This window comes from Dermacentor silvarum, chromosome 6 (genome assembly GCF_013339745.2).
Source record: "Dermacentor silvarum isolate Dsil-2018 chromosome 6, BIME_Dsil_1.4, whole genome shotgun sequence".
NCBI lineage: Eukaryota > Metazoa > Arthropoda > Arachnida > Ixodida > Ixodidae > Dermacentor > Dermacentor silvarum.
In genome coordinates this window covers 143943984-143957521 of record NC_051159.1, presented here as the reverse complement: position 1 = coordinate 143957521, position 13538 = coordinate 143943984, and the positions used below count along the sequence as shown (strand labels likewise).

The 13538-nt window shown below is 46.8% G+C and overlaps 1 protein-coding gene across 1 annotated transcript in view; it reads left to right on the top strand.

Annotated features, from left to right (window-relative positions):
• Window positions 1–4903: 4903 nt before the first annotated feature.
• LOC119456938 (thrombospondin type-1 domain-containing protein 7A-like) overlaps window positions 4904–13538 on the top strand; it is a 197922-nt gene continuing 189287 nt past the window's right edge. The window contains exons 1-2 of the mRNA XM_037718757.2: window positions 4904–5238; window positions 12534–12637. Of these exons, the coding sequence (XP_037574685.1) occupies window positions 4904–5238; window positions 12534–12637 (439 nt within the window). The remainder of the gene's footprint in view (window positions 5239–12533; window positions 12638–13538) is intronic.

Sequence of the window (13538 nt, the reverse complement as noted above, 5' to 3'; positions counted from 1 at the left end):
GCATGACACGTCATATGCTTTACAGCAATAAAAGTATTTTATAGGCTTCTTCAGAACAATAGAAATTGGGGACTTTTTCGAATCCAGAGACGTATTCCACTTTTGGCGTGCAAAATAGCATGATCCTAAGCTTCTCCGAAGACTCGTCACTTATATATCTTTGCCACAGTGAGGATAAGTTTATTCATTTTCTTTTTCTTGAGCGAACGCAAACATTAGATTATGTTGAAATTTTGGTGAAATACAACATTTGCTCTTATAATTTTACACCAAAGTGTTCACAAACGACCGAATGAGTTTGACTTCAGTGCTATAATTTGCCACGTAAGAATAATGTTGCGTTGTCGTCACCGCATTGGTACCCTACTTTGATCTGGACCCATTGGAACGTGGACCAATTGCCACTATTAAGCAGTTTTATTTTCTTTTCTCGCGAAAACTTTATTTTATTTTGCATTTTGGTCTGACACTGGACAATTTGGCCTGTTAAAGGGCCTAGAACATATCAAGCTGTAAAGTTATCCAGTGTTCGTTACACCAACGCAATGTTGCGACTCACTCAGCGTGCGGCGCTTCCCCAGGATTTTTACTCATTCTCTGTTTTCCCTTTATTGGTTGCTTTTGCAGCATCGTCTGAACAAAATCTCACAATTTAGCAAACGTAATCGTGCAGTACAAGTGCACATGAGTGACCGTGCATACCTTGCTCATTAACTTAACAACACTTCTTGGGCAAGTTGGTGCGATTTGCAAAACATTATTTTAGGGTGATAAAAAGACACATGCAAGGAAGAAAGGCACACAGAGCGCTCTGTGTGTCTGTGTGTGTTTCTTAATTGGGTGTGTCTTTTTAGGGCCAAAATCATGTGTTAATTGCTCAGGTTTACGATGATCGTAGGACATTTTAAGTCACGGTAGGTGATATTGCAGGACTCCAAGTAATGAATCTGACGAGCGGTAAGGCGTTGGCGAACATCAGAGAGAATTTTTATAGTACTGTGCGGATAGGCTCACCATACCTCAACTGCCACGACACTTTTTCATAACTCGTAACTACTACAACATGATATTCAAGAACCCAATCACGAACACGTGTGCTTGAAGGTGCTTCGCAATTTGATCCTTGGCGTTGATGCTTCCAATGTGGTCATGTCGCATGGTCATGTCATGACCTATCGTTTATGTTTGTCATATACTCTTGTCATACTATGTCAATTTTTGTACCTACCAAGTTAACGAAACGACCATGAGAGCATCAAGACGTAGGCGGCTGTTTCATGACCTAAATGACACGCATTTCATGACAATCGTGTCATGACCTATCATTTATGTTCCTCATACACTCTTGTCATACTATGCCAATTTTGGTACATATCAAGTTAACGAAACAGCCGTGAGAGCACGAATACGTAGGTGGCCAGATAGATGCTGTCAAAGCTGCAAATGTTCGCCAAGAAATGCTTCGCATGCAGTGCACGCCTTAAGCGGTGCCGGTCATTACTGTTCTCAGGTCCATGGCTTCCGTGCGTGCTGGAAGATGGCGACTGCGGACAAGGGTGGCAAGGCCGAAGCGTGCGCTGTGTGGACGCGAGAGGCCACGCCGTCCTGGAAAGACACTGCCACCGCCATGCCAGGCCGCGCTCTGTGCAATCCTGTCGCACAGAGTGCGATGACGGCAGTGGTGCTGCACATCGCCAGTCACTCAGGTGAATGCCTTTCTAGCAACCATCGTCATCCTCCTCGGCCGCTTTTTATATATGGCGCACTCCGGCGCGCGTGTCTCGTGCTGTGGGGTTAGACCTCCTATCTTCTCATCACTGCTGACAAGAGCGCACAGGTGTGCTTAGGTATGGACAGGTGGGCTCGCGAAATAAAGTACAATTTATAATCTTTGGTTGCAATATCCCATAATTCGGCCCGATGATTTTTGTATTGGATTTTATGTAATCATAATGGATTAGTGATGTCAGTTGCGCTACTGGTCATATGGGCTACTCCAACAGACGACAACGAACTGTTTCTATAGTAAGAAAGCCCGTCAATCAACTATATATACCGGGGCTTAAGTCTGAATCACGAAGGAGGAATATTAAATTGAGCGTCGGCTTTCGTGATGTCTGTTAGTGTGTCCGGATGGGCGGGATCTGCAGAGGATGCCAAATACTCGAACCTCGTAGATCGGCGTCTGCCATGCGCTTCTCAATTTGTTGTTGTTGCCTCAGAACATGGCTCGTACCCACAGGGGGGATTGGCCACATTAGATTTGAAATGTGCGTCTCAATTTGTGTTCTCCAGCCGCGAGGGTACTTCGAGGAAGAATCCGCGCGTTCGGAGCCATGTCTGAAAAAAAAAGAGCATCAAATCCTTGGCAGTAAAGCTGCGTTATAACTACTCTGTGGTTATAACTAACGTTAAGGTGAGCCCAGCAAGTGTCGAGCAGATGTAACCAATTTTCTTATAAGCTTGCACGGGCTATGATCTTGTTCATGAAAAATGGAATAAGGCGGGACTCATCATGCAGGAAGGTCCTGGTCGTTTTTCTCAAGCGCTTTCTTCTCATCCACCCAGATGGCAAGCTGGCGAGTGGAGTCCCTGCGAAGAGGTGAACGGGCGGCCACATCTACGTAGCCAGTGCAGACCCGAGGCGCGGGACGCTGAGGGTCTTGCCCGGCGCAACGTCAGCTGCGTCTTCGAGCCCGAGGCCGGATCTCCCCGGGTCGTTGATGCAGCTGCCTGCATGCACTTGCTGCAGCCACAAAGCGAAATGCGCTGCGCCATCAGTTGTCCACAGGTGAGTGAGCTAGCACAACCCGCGCGTCTTGCAGGGATTGTGGCATCTGAGAGAAAAATTTATGAATGCAGGAAAGATGAAAAGGTGCTAATCGAAAAAGCAGCCGTTTCCCAGTCTGAGATTACACTGGAAGCGTCTTGTAACTGCAGAAATTTGTGCCCCATTTCTACACGCACTGCTGCTGTTAAGTCTGTACATACATATGTAATTCCAAGCCCCGTTTCCTTTCCCTCAATGCAGGGTAGCCAACCGGACTCAGACCTAATTAATCTTCCTGCCTTTCGTTTTATCTTCCCTCTCTGTCCTAATTCAGAGTAATTTCTGTTCTCCGATCTGACATCACGTTGCCATAACTAAACCGACTTTATTTTAGCAATGACGATATCTCATAAGCCCGACGTGCTTCGATCTGCTATAAATCAGGTGCTGTTGCGATGAAAGAAAAAAAATTTCGTGTGTCCGACTTACAGAAAATTTTTTGTTGCATTTTGGGACTCATTGCCTGTATTATGGCAATGAGGAATGGATTTCCGCACGCAACAAAGGCAGGGGAGGAGCGCACACATTGGTTCTCACCTGCACCGTCCACCTTTCTTGTGCTTGTCTCGTTAGCGCCCGAAGCTGTCGTGCACCAAGATGACATGGCCGGTGTCTCTCTCTGTCGGTTATTTGCAGGACTGCGTGGTGACACCGTTCGAGCCCTGGCCCGCGTGCCACAACGTTAGCAGCTTCACCGGCTGCAAAGAGCACAGCGTCGTCCGACGGCGTATCGTGCTCGTCGGCCCGTTGAACGGCGGTGCCGAGTGCCCCGCTCTTTCCGAGACCAAGAAGTGCCCGGCGCGACCGGGATGCCGAGAGTGGCGCAAACGCAAGTCGCGCAGGAAAGCGCCATCCGCAGACTACGTGCTCCGGGTCGGACCCTGGGGCGAGTGCCAAAGTGATTACTCCTTCCTACAGCGGGGACCACTGGGGACTGAGGAGGGCTCTGAGTTGCCGGTCGCCTCCCGACAAGCACAATTGGGCACACGCCGGAGGAAAGTTGCCTGTCTGGACAGCAACGGTGTCCTAGTCGATATCGGGTGAGAGCTGTTGTCGACCATTTCACCTTCTAAGCAGTTTATTATTTGCAGTTGATTCTACAGGAGGCTGCTAGGTCTTTCGAAAAAAAGGTCGCAGTTTCGTCCGAAAGGCGAAGCATCAATTGTGATAGCGAATTACTAGAGAGCTATACGGAGTAAGGATAGTAGTTTTATCGGCTGTACAGGCTTGGACAAATTCGCTTACTAACTGAATTAACAAGCATGGTGTCAGCGCGCACAGGCAAACACTCGATGATCCCAGTCAACGACCGCAGACAACCGCTGTCAAAACGCTGGCGTGAGCAAGCGCAACAGCAGTAGCGAGCGAAGGTTCGTGGGGTCTATCGCTTCAACGATAACTGAGCGGCGAAAGCACAGCGCATACAATGCTATGAGCCATCTGCAGATCGCTTTCAAGATACGGTGCGCTCAAAGTACAACCGCGCTGTTGCGGGCAGAGTTGAAGACACACCCCCTCCCTCTCACGTTGCCTTCCCGCTTTCCTCCTTTCGCGTGTGAGACTGAGTCGCCAGTTCCTCTTGCGCCGTTGATGCCGCAGCACGACGTCGACTCTCTCCGATGCTCGATTTCCCCAATTTTGCTTATTATTCGTCTTCCAGTATCCACCATAGCTTAGTTTCCACTTAACCACGAGACTGATGCGATATGGCCTGAACTGTGATTCCTTCCTAAAAGAAAATGTGTTCAAAACTAAAACAACATATAACTACTCAGCATGATACGTTTGGGAAATGAAACATTAGCATCCGTAACATCCGTAACTCATCCCTAACAGCACGAATAATGAGGATCACTGTGGGAGAAAATTGGACTCTATAGACGCGTCCATCGGGTAGCGTGAGAACCTCTTTCTGAACTCTGGCGGGTAATTACAAAGGCACGTGCGGCAGCATCTGCAATGCATTTGCGCGGGGGTTCGCGCACAGTTCACACAACCCAGAGAGCATTATAACTGTGCCTAGGGCGCTCTCGTTGAAAAGGTCTATAGAGGGCTGTGATCACTCTAAATGTGATGTCATGCTTCCCTTCAGTGCCCCATCTAATACAGTGCTGGTCGTTCCGTCCGGCACGTACAGGAAATGTCGGCAAAGCGACGGGAAGCAGCGTCCCGCTGCCGCACGAAGCCGAGTCGTGCGTCGTGCCCGTGGACTGCGGCGTGTCCCCGTGGTCTCCGTGGCACCTGGAGCGCGAGGGCTGCCAGCTGGACAGCGGAGAAACCTGGCACGGCGGCCAGCGGCTGAGACGCCGCATGCGTTACGTTCAGCAACTGCCGTACGGCGCTGGAAGACCCTGTCCTCCCTTAGTCGAGACGGCACTCCAGCAAGATCGGCTGCCGCTGTGTTCTAGGTGGGCGTCGCACGATTTGGGAATCGCTTAATCGCAAGCCTCTGCCTTATCATACGGATAGCCATAGAAACAACCTAACTTGCCTTAAGTGAGCAAATGAGTGAATGCGTTAACAAGCGAGCTATAACATATATATATATATATATATATATATATATAGTGATTGCGTATGGTGTGTGTGTGTGTATGTGCGTGCGTTCGTGCATGAACGTGTAGTTACTTAAAACGAGATAACTGCAATGGTTGAACAAGACACGAAACAGGCTGCCATGTACAAGGAAGGGATGGCACATGTTTAAAATGTACTGGTATCAAGAAAGTTAGAACAAAGTGCTCTTTAGGTATATTTTACTGCTATAGGCAAATATATGAACACTACAGGTAAATTTCTATATATTTGTGTATAAGCATGCTATATTTTTTTTACTTGGGCGGTATATGCAAAATAAATGCTATACTATTTAACCGCCAAAGCTGATCAAAGCTGATCAAACCAGATCTGTGTTCTTGATTGAATTATTTCTCAGGATTTTGGGAACAGCAGCTCGCAAGCAAAAGTCATAAATATTTCATTCATAGCGTATGCCTTTTATCCTAAATCGTCTGACTATTAAAACGTGCAATGAAATATAACTGTTCACAAACGGAAAATGACGCAATTATCTGGGGCTGCTATTTACGGGCATGCAGTGCAGTGGCACTTGTGCGATGCCATTACATGCCCTATACACGGCGTGTTGAATCTTTTAAGTGTCCCAGACATTTTGGCGCCCACGCGTATGGCGCATCCACGTATAGTCGAACTCACGCATAGTTATACCACCATCCGAGGAGTTCAAGCGTGCGTAAAACCTTGCTATCGCTGTCAGTGCTTCGCTGTGAAACTGCCGATTCTAAGCATGAAATGCTTTTACCTCCCGTTGTCGGCGACCTTCAAGTGACCTTGACCAAAAGCCAGAACCGTTATCCGGGCACTCAAAACGAGAACATGCGGGCAAGTTGCAAGAACAAAATGAGAACATCCGGGCATCGTTGCTGACAAGGAAATTTATTTACCCCTTTGGCACGCGTACAACTGTTGTATGAACGTAGAGTACAATATAACGTACCACACATGCAATACACCGTACTTGATATAAACAAAACAGATGAGCAAAAAAAAATAGTAAATTGCGTCTGCTTGACATTGATTTTGCCACAGATAAAAAACACTATGGCAATGTACATGCAAAATTATAAATGTCAGCCTCGGATTCATGAATGACACCCGAGGCGCACACAAGTACAGTTTCTACTCAGGCAAACAAAATTTGGGCATTATTCTGGCTGTAGCAAAACTTTGCCTCGAGACACGGTTAGGTACCGCGTAGACCAGCGGCGAAGAAACTCGGCTTCACCGAGCTTGAAGAGTTGTTCTTCAAGATGACCCCATATTATCACCCGTAGTTTGCGCACTGTGGGGTACATTGCTCTATTTGGCTGCTGGGATCGTTCCACAAAACGTAGCTCACGCTGTAGTAAACGAGACTCGCAAACCGATCTCGCCGCCGTGGTGCCCGCACGATGGATATTCCGAATAATCTTCCGACCAGCTTCCAGAAGGTGCGTGCTACAACGCACTCCTTTACTATATGCGTGTTGGTCTCTGTTTGTGTGCAATGTATGCATTTATCATTCGCTACCATATTCCAGCGCTCAAGCCTGTCTCTTGTAGGTAGAATACCCCACTGATATTGCCAGTGAAAATGCTTCACTTTAGAAGGCAAATCAGGTGTAGAAACGGCTGTCCATGTTTTTGTAGTAGCTGTCCTTGAAGGCACAGCCGTCTCACACAACATTTCACAAAGCCTTGAAACTGGTGTCGTACGCCACTTTGTATTCCTTACTTGCACAAGCTGGCTCTGTAAGCGCGCAGCTGCCGCATACTGCGGTGCTGGCGTTACCGCTGTCGGAAGCAAGTTGCCTGAACTTTGTGGCATGAGCGTTCGACGGTAATGACCCAGCCAATAAAGGAGAAGTGGCCTACCTGGGTACTAATCATCATCAAGTAGGTCACATGTACTCTTAGTGCACAGCAGTCTACCAAATGTAACTATACACGGCAAGCTCCATCCTCCGCTGGCTTTCGGCAGACGCAAAAATTGTTGTGCTGCGTATTGTGTCTTGTTTAGCCAGAACCATGAGAAAATAATTTTGTTTACTACACGTACTGTTGGTGACGGCGGAAGAGCCACCCTTGCAGCAAACCACAATTTACTGCACAATACATTTTTAATAAAGAAAACCCTTTCTGCTAGCGGCAGTGGCGACGCAGTCACTGCTTCCGACTGTGCTTTAATACAGCTGATAATGTCTCTCCACGTGTGAGGTGAAACACCGCTTGTAGAAAATTTTATGCCTAATATTTGCATATGCTCGGTCTGTTTAATGTTTCCTGGTAATGTTATTGCACTGCGTCCTAAATTTAATGCTTCGCATTTCCTCATATTTATTTTACCCCCTGACAATGATGCATACTGATTATAAATACGAAATACCTCTACAAGACTGTCTCCATCCCGTAAGAACAAAGTAATGTCATCCGCATACACTGACACCTTTATGCACCCATTTCCCGGCATAGGAAGACCCCTTACAAGCGAGCTCTCGCTAAAACGCCTTAACAATGGGTCAATCGCAAGCACAAACAATAGAGGTGACAAAGGACAGCCCTGCCGCACTCCCCTTGTCACAACAATTGTTGCGAGCAAAAAACGACATCATCAGGGCAACACGTCAAAACTTAAGAAAATGCGGTCTCTGGCCCTCCAACCCCTTGTACAGGACCGCATTACATACGCTATAGTTACTGTCCAAACAAGTTACAAAAAATATTGCATCCGAGTTCTTACTAATGTTTCTTCAAAATATCACTCAAGCTGTAACTTCTAGTACGCTTAAGTTTTATGTGTCATTTCCAATAGCGACGTTCAAAAGCCAGATACAAAGGACCTAAGGCCGCACATTTGCAGCCGACCACTTTGATGCGGCCAGAAGAAAAAAGTGGCGGTATACGCTGAGCGCATTGGACTGTTGCAAGAAGAAACGCGGTTGAAGGCGGCGGCACCACAGGCAGCAAAAGACGCCTTAAGGTAGCCATTTCATGCTTACATCTACTCTCGATTACGGGAGAGCCAGCACTTTTTCAAGCGAAGCTTGTATACGCTAGCCTGCGCCGTCGATGTAACGCTAAAACTACTATACATACCCGCATTGGATATGCGGGTATGAGCCAGGGACAAGAAATAAAGAAAGTCAGAAGTAAGGAAAGAAAGAAAAAGAAATAAAGAAGGAAGGAAAGAAGTACAGAAATAAATGAAGAAAAGCTTATGCGGGGTAACCTGCACCAGTGCCGGATCACGTGATGCGCGCGACCAATCAGGGTCGTTTTGTGTGTCGCGGGGAAAGAAAGGGAAAGAAAAGGGGGTAGGTGCGCGCTCCGCCGGGCTTCCCTGGCCTCAGATCAGTTTCGGCGCCCGGATGGGAAGGCCCGCTTGGTGCGTTCCGCCGAAGAGCAGGCTCCGTTTGAGCAACGGCACCGTGAACTCGCTCGGGAAAGGGCTCGTCGTCTACGTGCTCATTCTAACGTGAGGGCTTTCAGAGCCCAGGCGAAACACCGAGTTGCGGACGCCGAGTTGCGGGAGCGCGATGTTGAGACCAAAGCTCAGCGACGAGCCGCCTATCCTGAGTTTAGGGCAAACAAAGCGGAACGCTTGCGACAGCGTCGTCTTGCCACAAGCTTCGCTTACCCCCATTTCCCGGACAGGGGAAGGGTTCTGAATCTTTTTTAGAAGGCAACAGAAGCCAACTGACTCGGCAAGCAACGAGTATATTGAAGTTCTTAACGGCTTGTTATGTCCGTGTCTGTGTTCCTTGTTCCGTGATATTTCATAAGTTTTAGCGAAAGACCGCTTAGTTTCACCTCTATAAAACTTATTTTCCCGCTTCGCTAGAAGCCAGGGGAGAGTTTCAAAGTTTGCGCATGGCCTATTGTGGCCACCATAACTCATGGACGGAAAATCTTTTCTCCGGGTTCGCGAAGATGCGGCAAAGGACGCATACTAAAGTTTGCTGACACAGACTCCTCCGCGCCCAGCCAGTACTTTTTTTTTTTTTTTGCATGCGTAGCGGAACTTTCCGTCCGCGATGCGGGCTCGTTGGCAACAGCGTTTTTCCTCGAGGCAGGCGCGCGGCGACCTGCATATTTCTCCCGAGCGAAAAACGCATAAAGCACGTTTCTACCAAAGCTCTGCTACACCTAACGCACGAGCGTGATATATTCTTTTATCCTCGTCAGCTTGAAGTTTGCCGCACAAAATAATGCACATGTTAAACAGCCAACACTACGCTACAAACGAATCATGGAATGCAACGTCCCCTGAGGGAGCAACGTGTCGGATAGGGAGCAATGATAATGTCCCAGAGCACAGCGCTCAAACCCTGCTGGTCAATTAAGCCAATGGTCCTCATGACGCCATGAGACATCGAAGGGCTGTTCGAAGGTTCGTGCAAAGTGAGAATCGCACTTGTCCAGCATGGTCGTGTAGCCGGTTATCTCGGCTATTAATGAACCAATTTGAAAATGTTTTGTGACAGAACGCTCCCTAGAGAACACGTAACAAATTCCAGCATATAACCAAAATTTGCTGTACCGCTCAGATATAACTCAAACAGATATGGTAGCTGATGCTCATTTCACGGCCCGTATCCACAAAAAAACCTCTTAAGCTAGACTTGTTTGTAAGAGAAAATTTCAGCCAATCCTGATACTGCATATATTACTAGCGAAGGCGGCCAGAGAATGACAAAAAACACTTACAGACAAAGAGCTGCATGAATTCGGGCCCATATATTTTACCGCAGAAGCGGGTTTTCTCGAGGTCTCCCGCAGACTTCCGTTTCAGAGGAAATATACGTCATTGCGTGACGTACGTGGCTCAACACAAGACAGCACACATTATATCGCGTCGGCATAGTATAGCCACCTGTACTAGCCCTCTGGTTGCCGGCTCTCTTCTCCAGAGAATGACGCAACGATGCAATAAACGCTGCCTAAATATCCTAACTTCAACTAATATGCATCTGCAACCACAGCATTCCTTTAAATAACTGAATTCATTTCTTTGGCTCTTTCGTCCATTTTAAAGTGAATGACTTTCTTTGGTTCTTTCGCCCGTTTTCTTATTCTATCGGGTGCGTTCATCGCCGAACGCCAATTACTAACTATTTGAGACTCACGCGAGAGCTTCGAGATTAGATGCTGTGGTCGGTGGTAGCGCCATGTCGCGTTTCTCCGCTGCTAAATATTTTCTTTGCCAACTTGTCAATGTTCTCCAAATGTACTCTTCTACCATGAGTAATACACATTTCAATGTCATATACTTGTAAACATATTGTTCCCTACTTTCAATGTTCCTATGGCTGTCAATGGGAGCAGCTTCTGCAGTAACCTACAATTTGGTTCTGAACACGCGGCATGATTCCGAACATTTATTCATGATTCCAGCAATTATTCCGAACATGCGGCATGACCACGTGAACTCTTTTTGCGGCGCCCGCCTGTAGATTTTTTTTTCGCGAAATATGGCGACCAGATCGGTCGATCTGGCCATTCTAGATAAGTGTGAGTCAGACTGTACGTTAATGTGGTGGTGCGCTGCGTATTGTGATCGGCCCCGGGTAAGATGAGCATTGCGCAGAACATCCGGCATAATGACACAGGTTGCTAGTGCGACGGTCACATTGGAACGACACCGTTCAGAGCAATGCCTTATTACGGCACGGAGCGCCGAATTGAACCACGCTAATATATCTGGCGCCGGCTGGACCATAACCATTACAATAACTAAGCTCTCCGTCCCTTGCGACTGGTAAAGGTCAAACGATCATTGCGTTCGCAGTTGCGGACTAGTTGCTTGGAGCCGCCGGGAGCTTTAGCCGTGCATGCACTTGATAGTCTACGGAGTTGATACAGTTTCCCACTGGATAATCCTTTATTGTATGATTGTCGCTTGCCGGCTGTTCCTTTTCATTCTCTTCTTTTTTATTTGTTACCCTATAACGCGCAGCTCATAAAGATTTGACATTGGCTATCATTCATATTTTCTGGCCACCTTCATGTACGCATTTCCTTCTTGTAGTTGCATCGCCATTTGATAGTCAGCATCTGTTTTGTCCGTCTTGCTCTGATATCGTATAGCCTGTGCTGCTTTCTCGAGAATGCCAAGGCTAAACGAACAAGCACAGCTTCGCATTTTTTGTCCGCTACAGTTGTATTATGACAGTGATATAACCTAGATGAAGCCAAGAAAACCCGAACAGGTCGTGATGTCTGTAATTGTTATCTGAATACGTGAATGTGTTCCGCGAACCTCCGAGCACATGTATTCGACACTTTCCGGCGAATGATTAGAACCGCGCAGTGGAAGAGCCTTTCTAGCCGCATCGCGTTGAACGACAAGTAGCAAGATACCGCTTCCACTTCTGCAGTTCCGTATGGCGGCTATATTATCATGTTAATTAGGCCAGAATAATAATCATTCTTGGTTTGCGCTTATATACTTTTCTCTGTCTCTCTCTCTGGTAAGAATTACACACCCTATCCTACATAACACTATTTCATCCAGGGTTCATATATATTTAACTCACCGGCCACAATTCGTAGATTGAAATATGCGCCGTAAGATAAATAATTAAAAAGTTAATTAGCATAATTATGTTTATTATTAAATGAAGCATTTTGATTTCTTGTAGATGTAATGGTCAACCTCATCGAGTAATTTGTATCGAGAGTTAGAATTGTGCTAACTGCCCCAGGCAATTTTTAAAGACTTGTCGCAGTCAACAAAAGGAACACGCTGAATACAAAGAAGTAGACGCACGTATGAAGCGATTTATTGACGTTTCTGCCGAGGTCCGGGCTTCATCAGACTGAACGCCGGACCCCGGCCGAAACGTCATTAAATCGCTTCATACGCACGTCTACTTCTGTGTGAATATTTTCCCACACCCAGAAACAGTTCGTCCTGATATACAATATGTTTTTTTGTGTGACCCTAGAGGTCAGCGTAAAGTATTGCGATGGAGTGCATGCTGCTGCACATTTCGCCTTTCCTTTTCTGTTTTGGGGAGTTTTGAAAGCAGTTCTACGATCGTATGAGTCCGCCTGCCGCAAGCAACCTTATGTATAAAAATCACGAATGAGCGTGTCAGACAATCTTCTGATTCGCCTTGTCTTTGCTCCCCTACGCGCACAGTTTCAGCTGGGCAACGTCCGAGTGGAATGCCTGCGTTCCGGTGCCTGGCACACCCTGCAATGGCGGCACGCGACAGAGGAACGTCACATGCGTCAGGACCAAAGGTAACATTCCTCAGCACCCGTAGGAAGGAGTGCGAATTACATGCGCTTTCATTATGATCTAATTCCTTGTTATATATACAGAATAAATCACTTATTCTACACGCAGAATGTCTTAAGGAAAGGCTTAATTAAGGAGAATAGATAATAGTGGTTTCACTGACAAAGCATCTTCTGATGATTGGATGGTGGCTTCCATATTCGGCTGTTGAAAATGTCTTGGGTGTAAAACTTAGTGAACTTCTGACATGCATGCCCTGATTGCCTGCGCAAATGTGCGGCCTAGGTGTTACATTTGTCAGGTGTTATTGGAAGTGCCTTCGTTTAGGTGACAACGGTGGTACCGCAAGTATGGCGGCGTACGTTGATTAGTCTGTTGAATCATAGTCAGTTGTTCTAGTCGCACGCGCATTAGCCAGTAAGCTGTACCGAAAGTCGTGGGAGTTCATTAATATAGTTTGGCTTAACATACTGGCTTTCGTAGAGTGGACGGTCCGATGTATGTATGTGGTGATGTGACAAGGATGATCCATTTCTGAGCTATCTTATAGATATCGTATGCCTGGCACGCTCAAGGCCTCTCCTTTCAGGTCTATGTGCGAGCATTTGAAACCTTCTCCCTATATTTATCTCGTCCCTCGGGCCTTGCTTAGTGAAAATGACGAAGTGCAGCACAGCCTTCAATGTCACGTAGGATCAACCAGCCAACCGTCATTGCCGTGCGGTAATGCGTACTCGTAAATCAGCAATGAAGTGACAGTTAAACATTTTTGCCAGATGTTCGCTATTTATGATGGCCAGATGCTAAAAGTCCTGCACATACAGTCAAACGTTTGTTGCAGTTCTTGTCAAGGCTCTGTTTGTTGCACAACAAATTATCTGTGGACTAAAATTTACTTGCGCT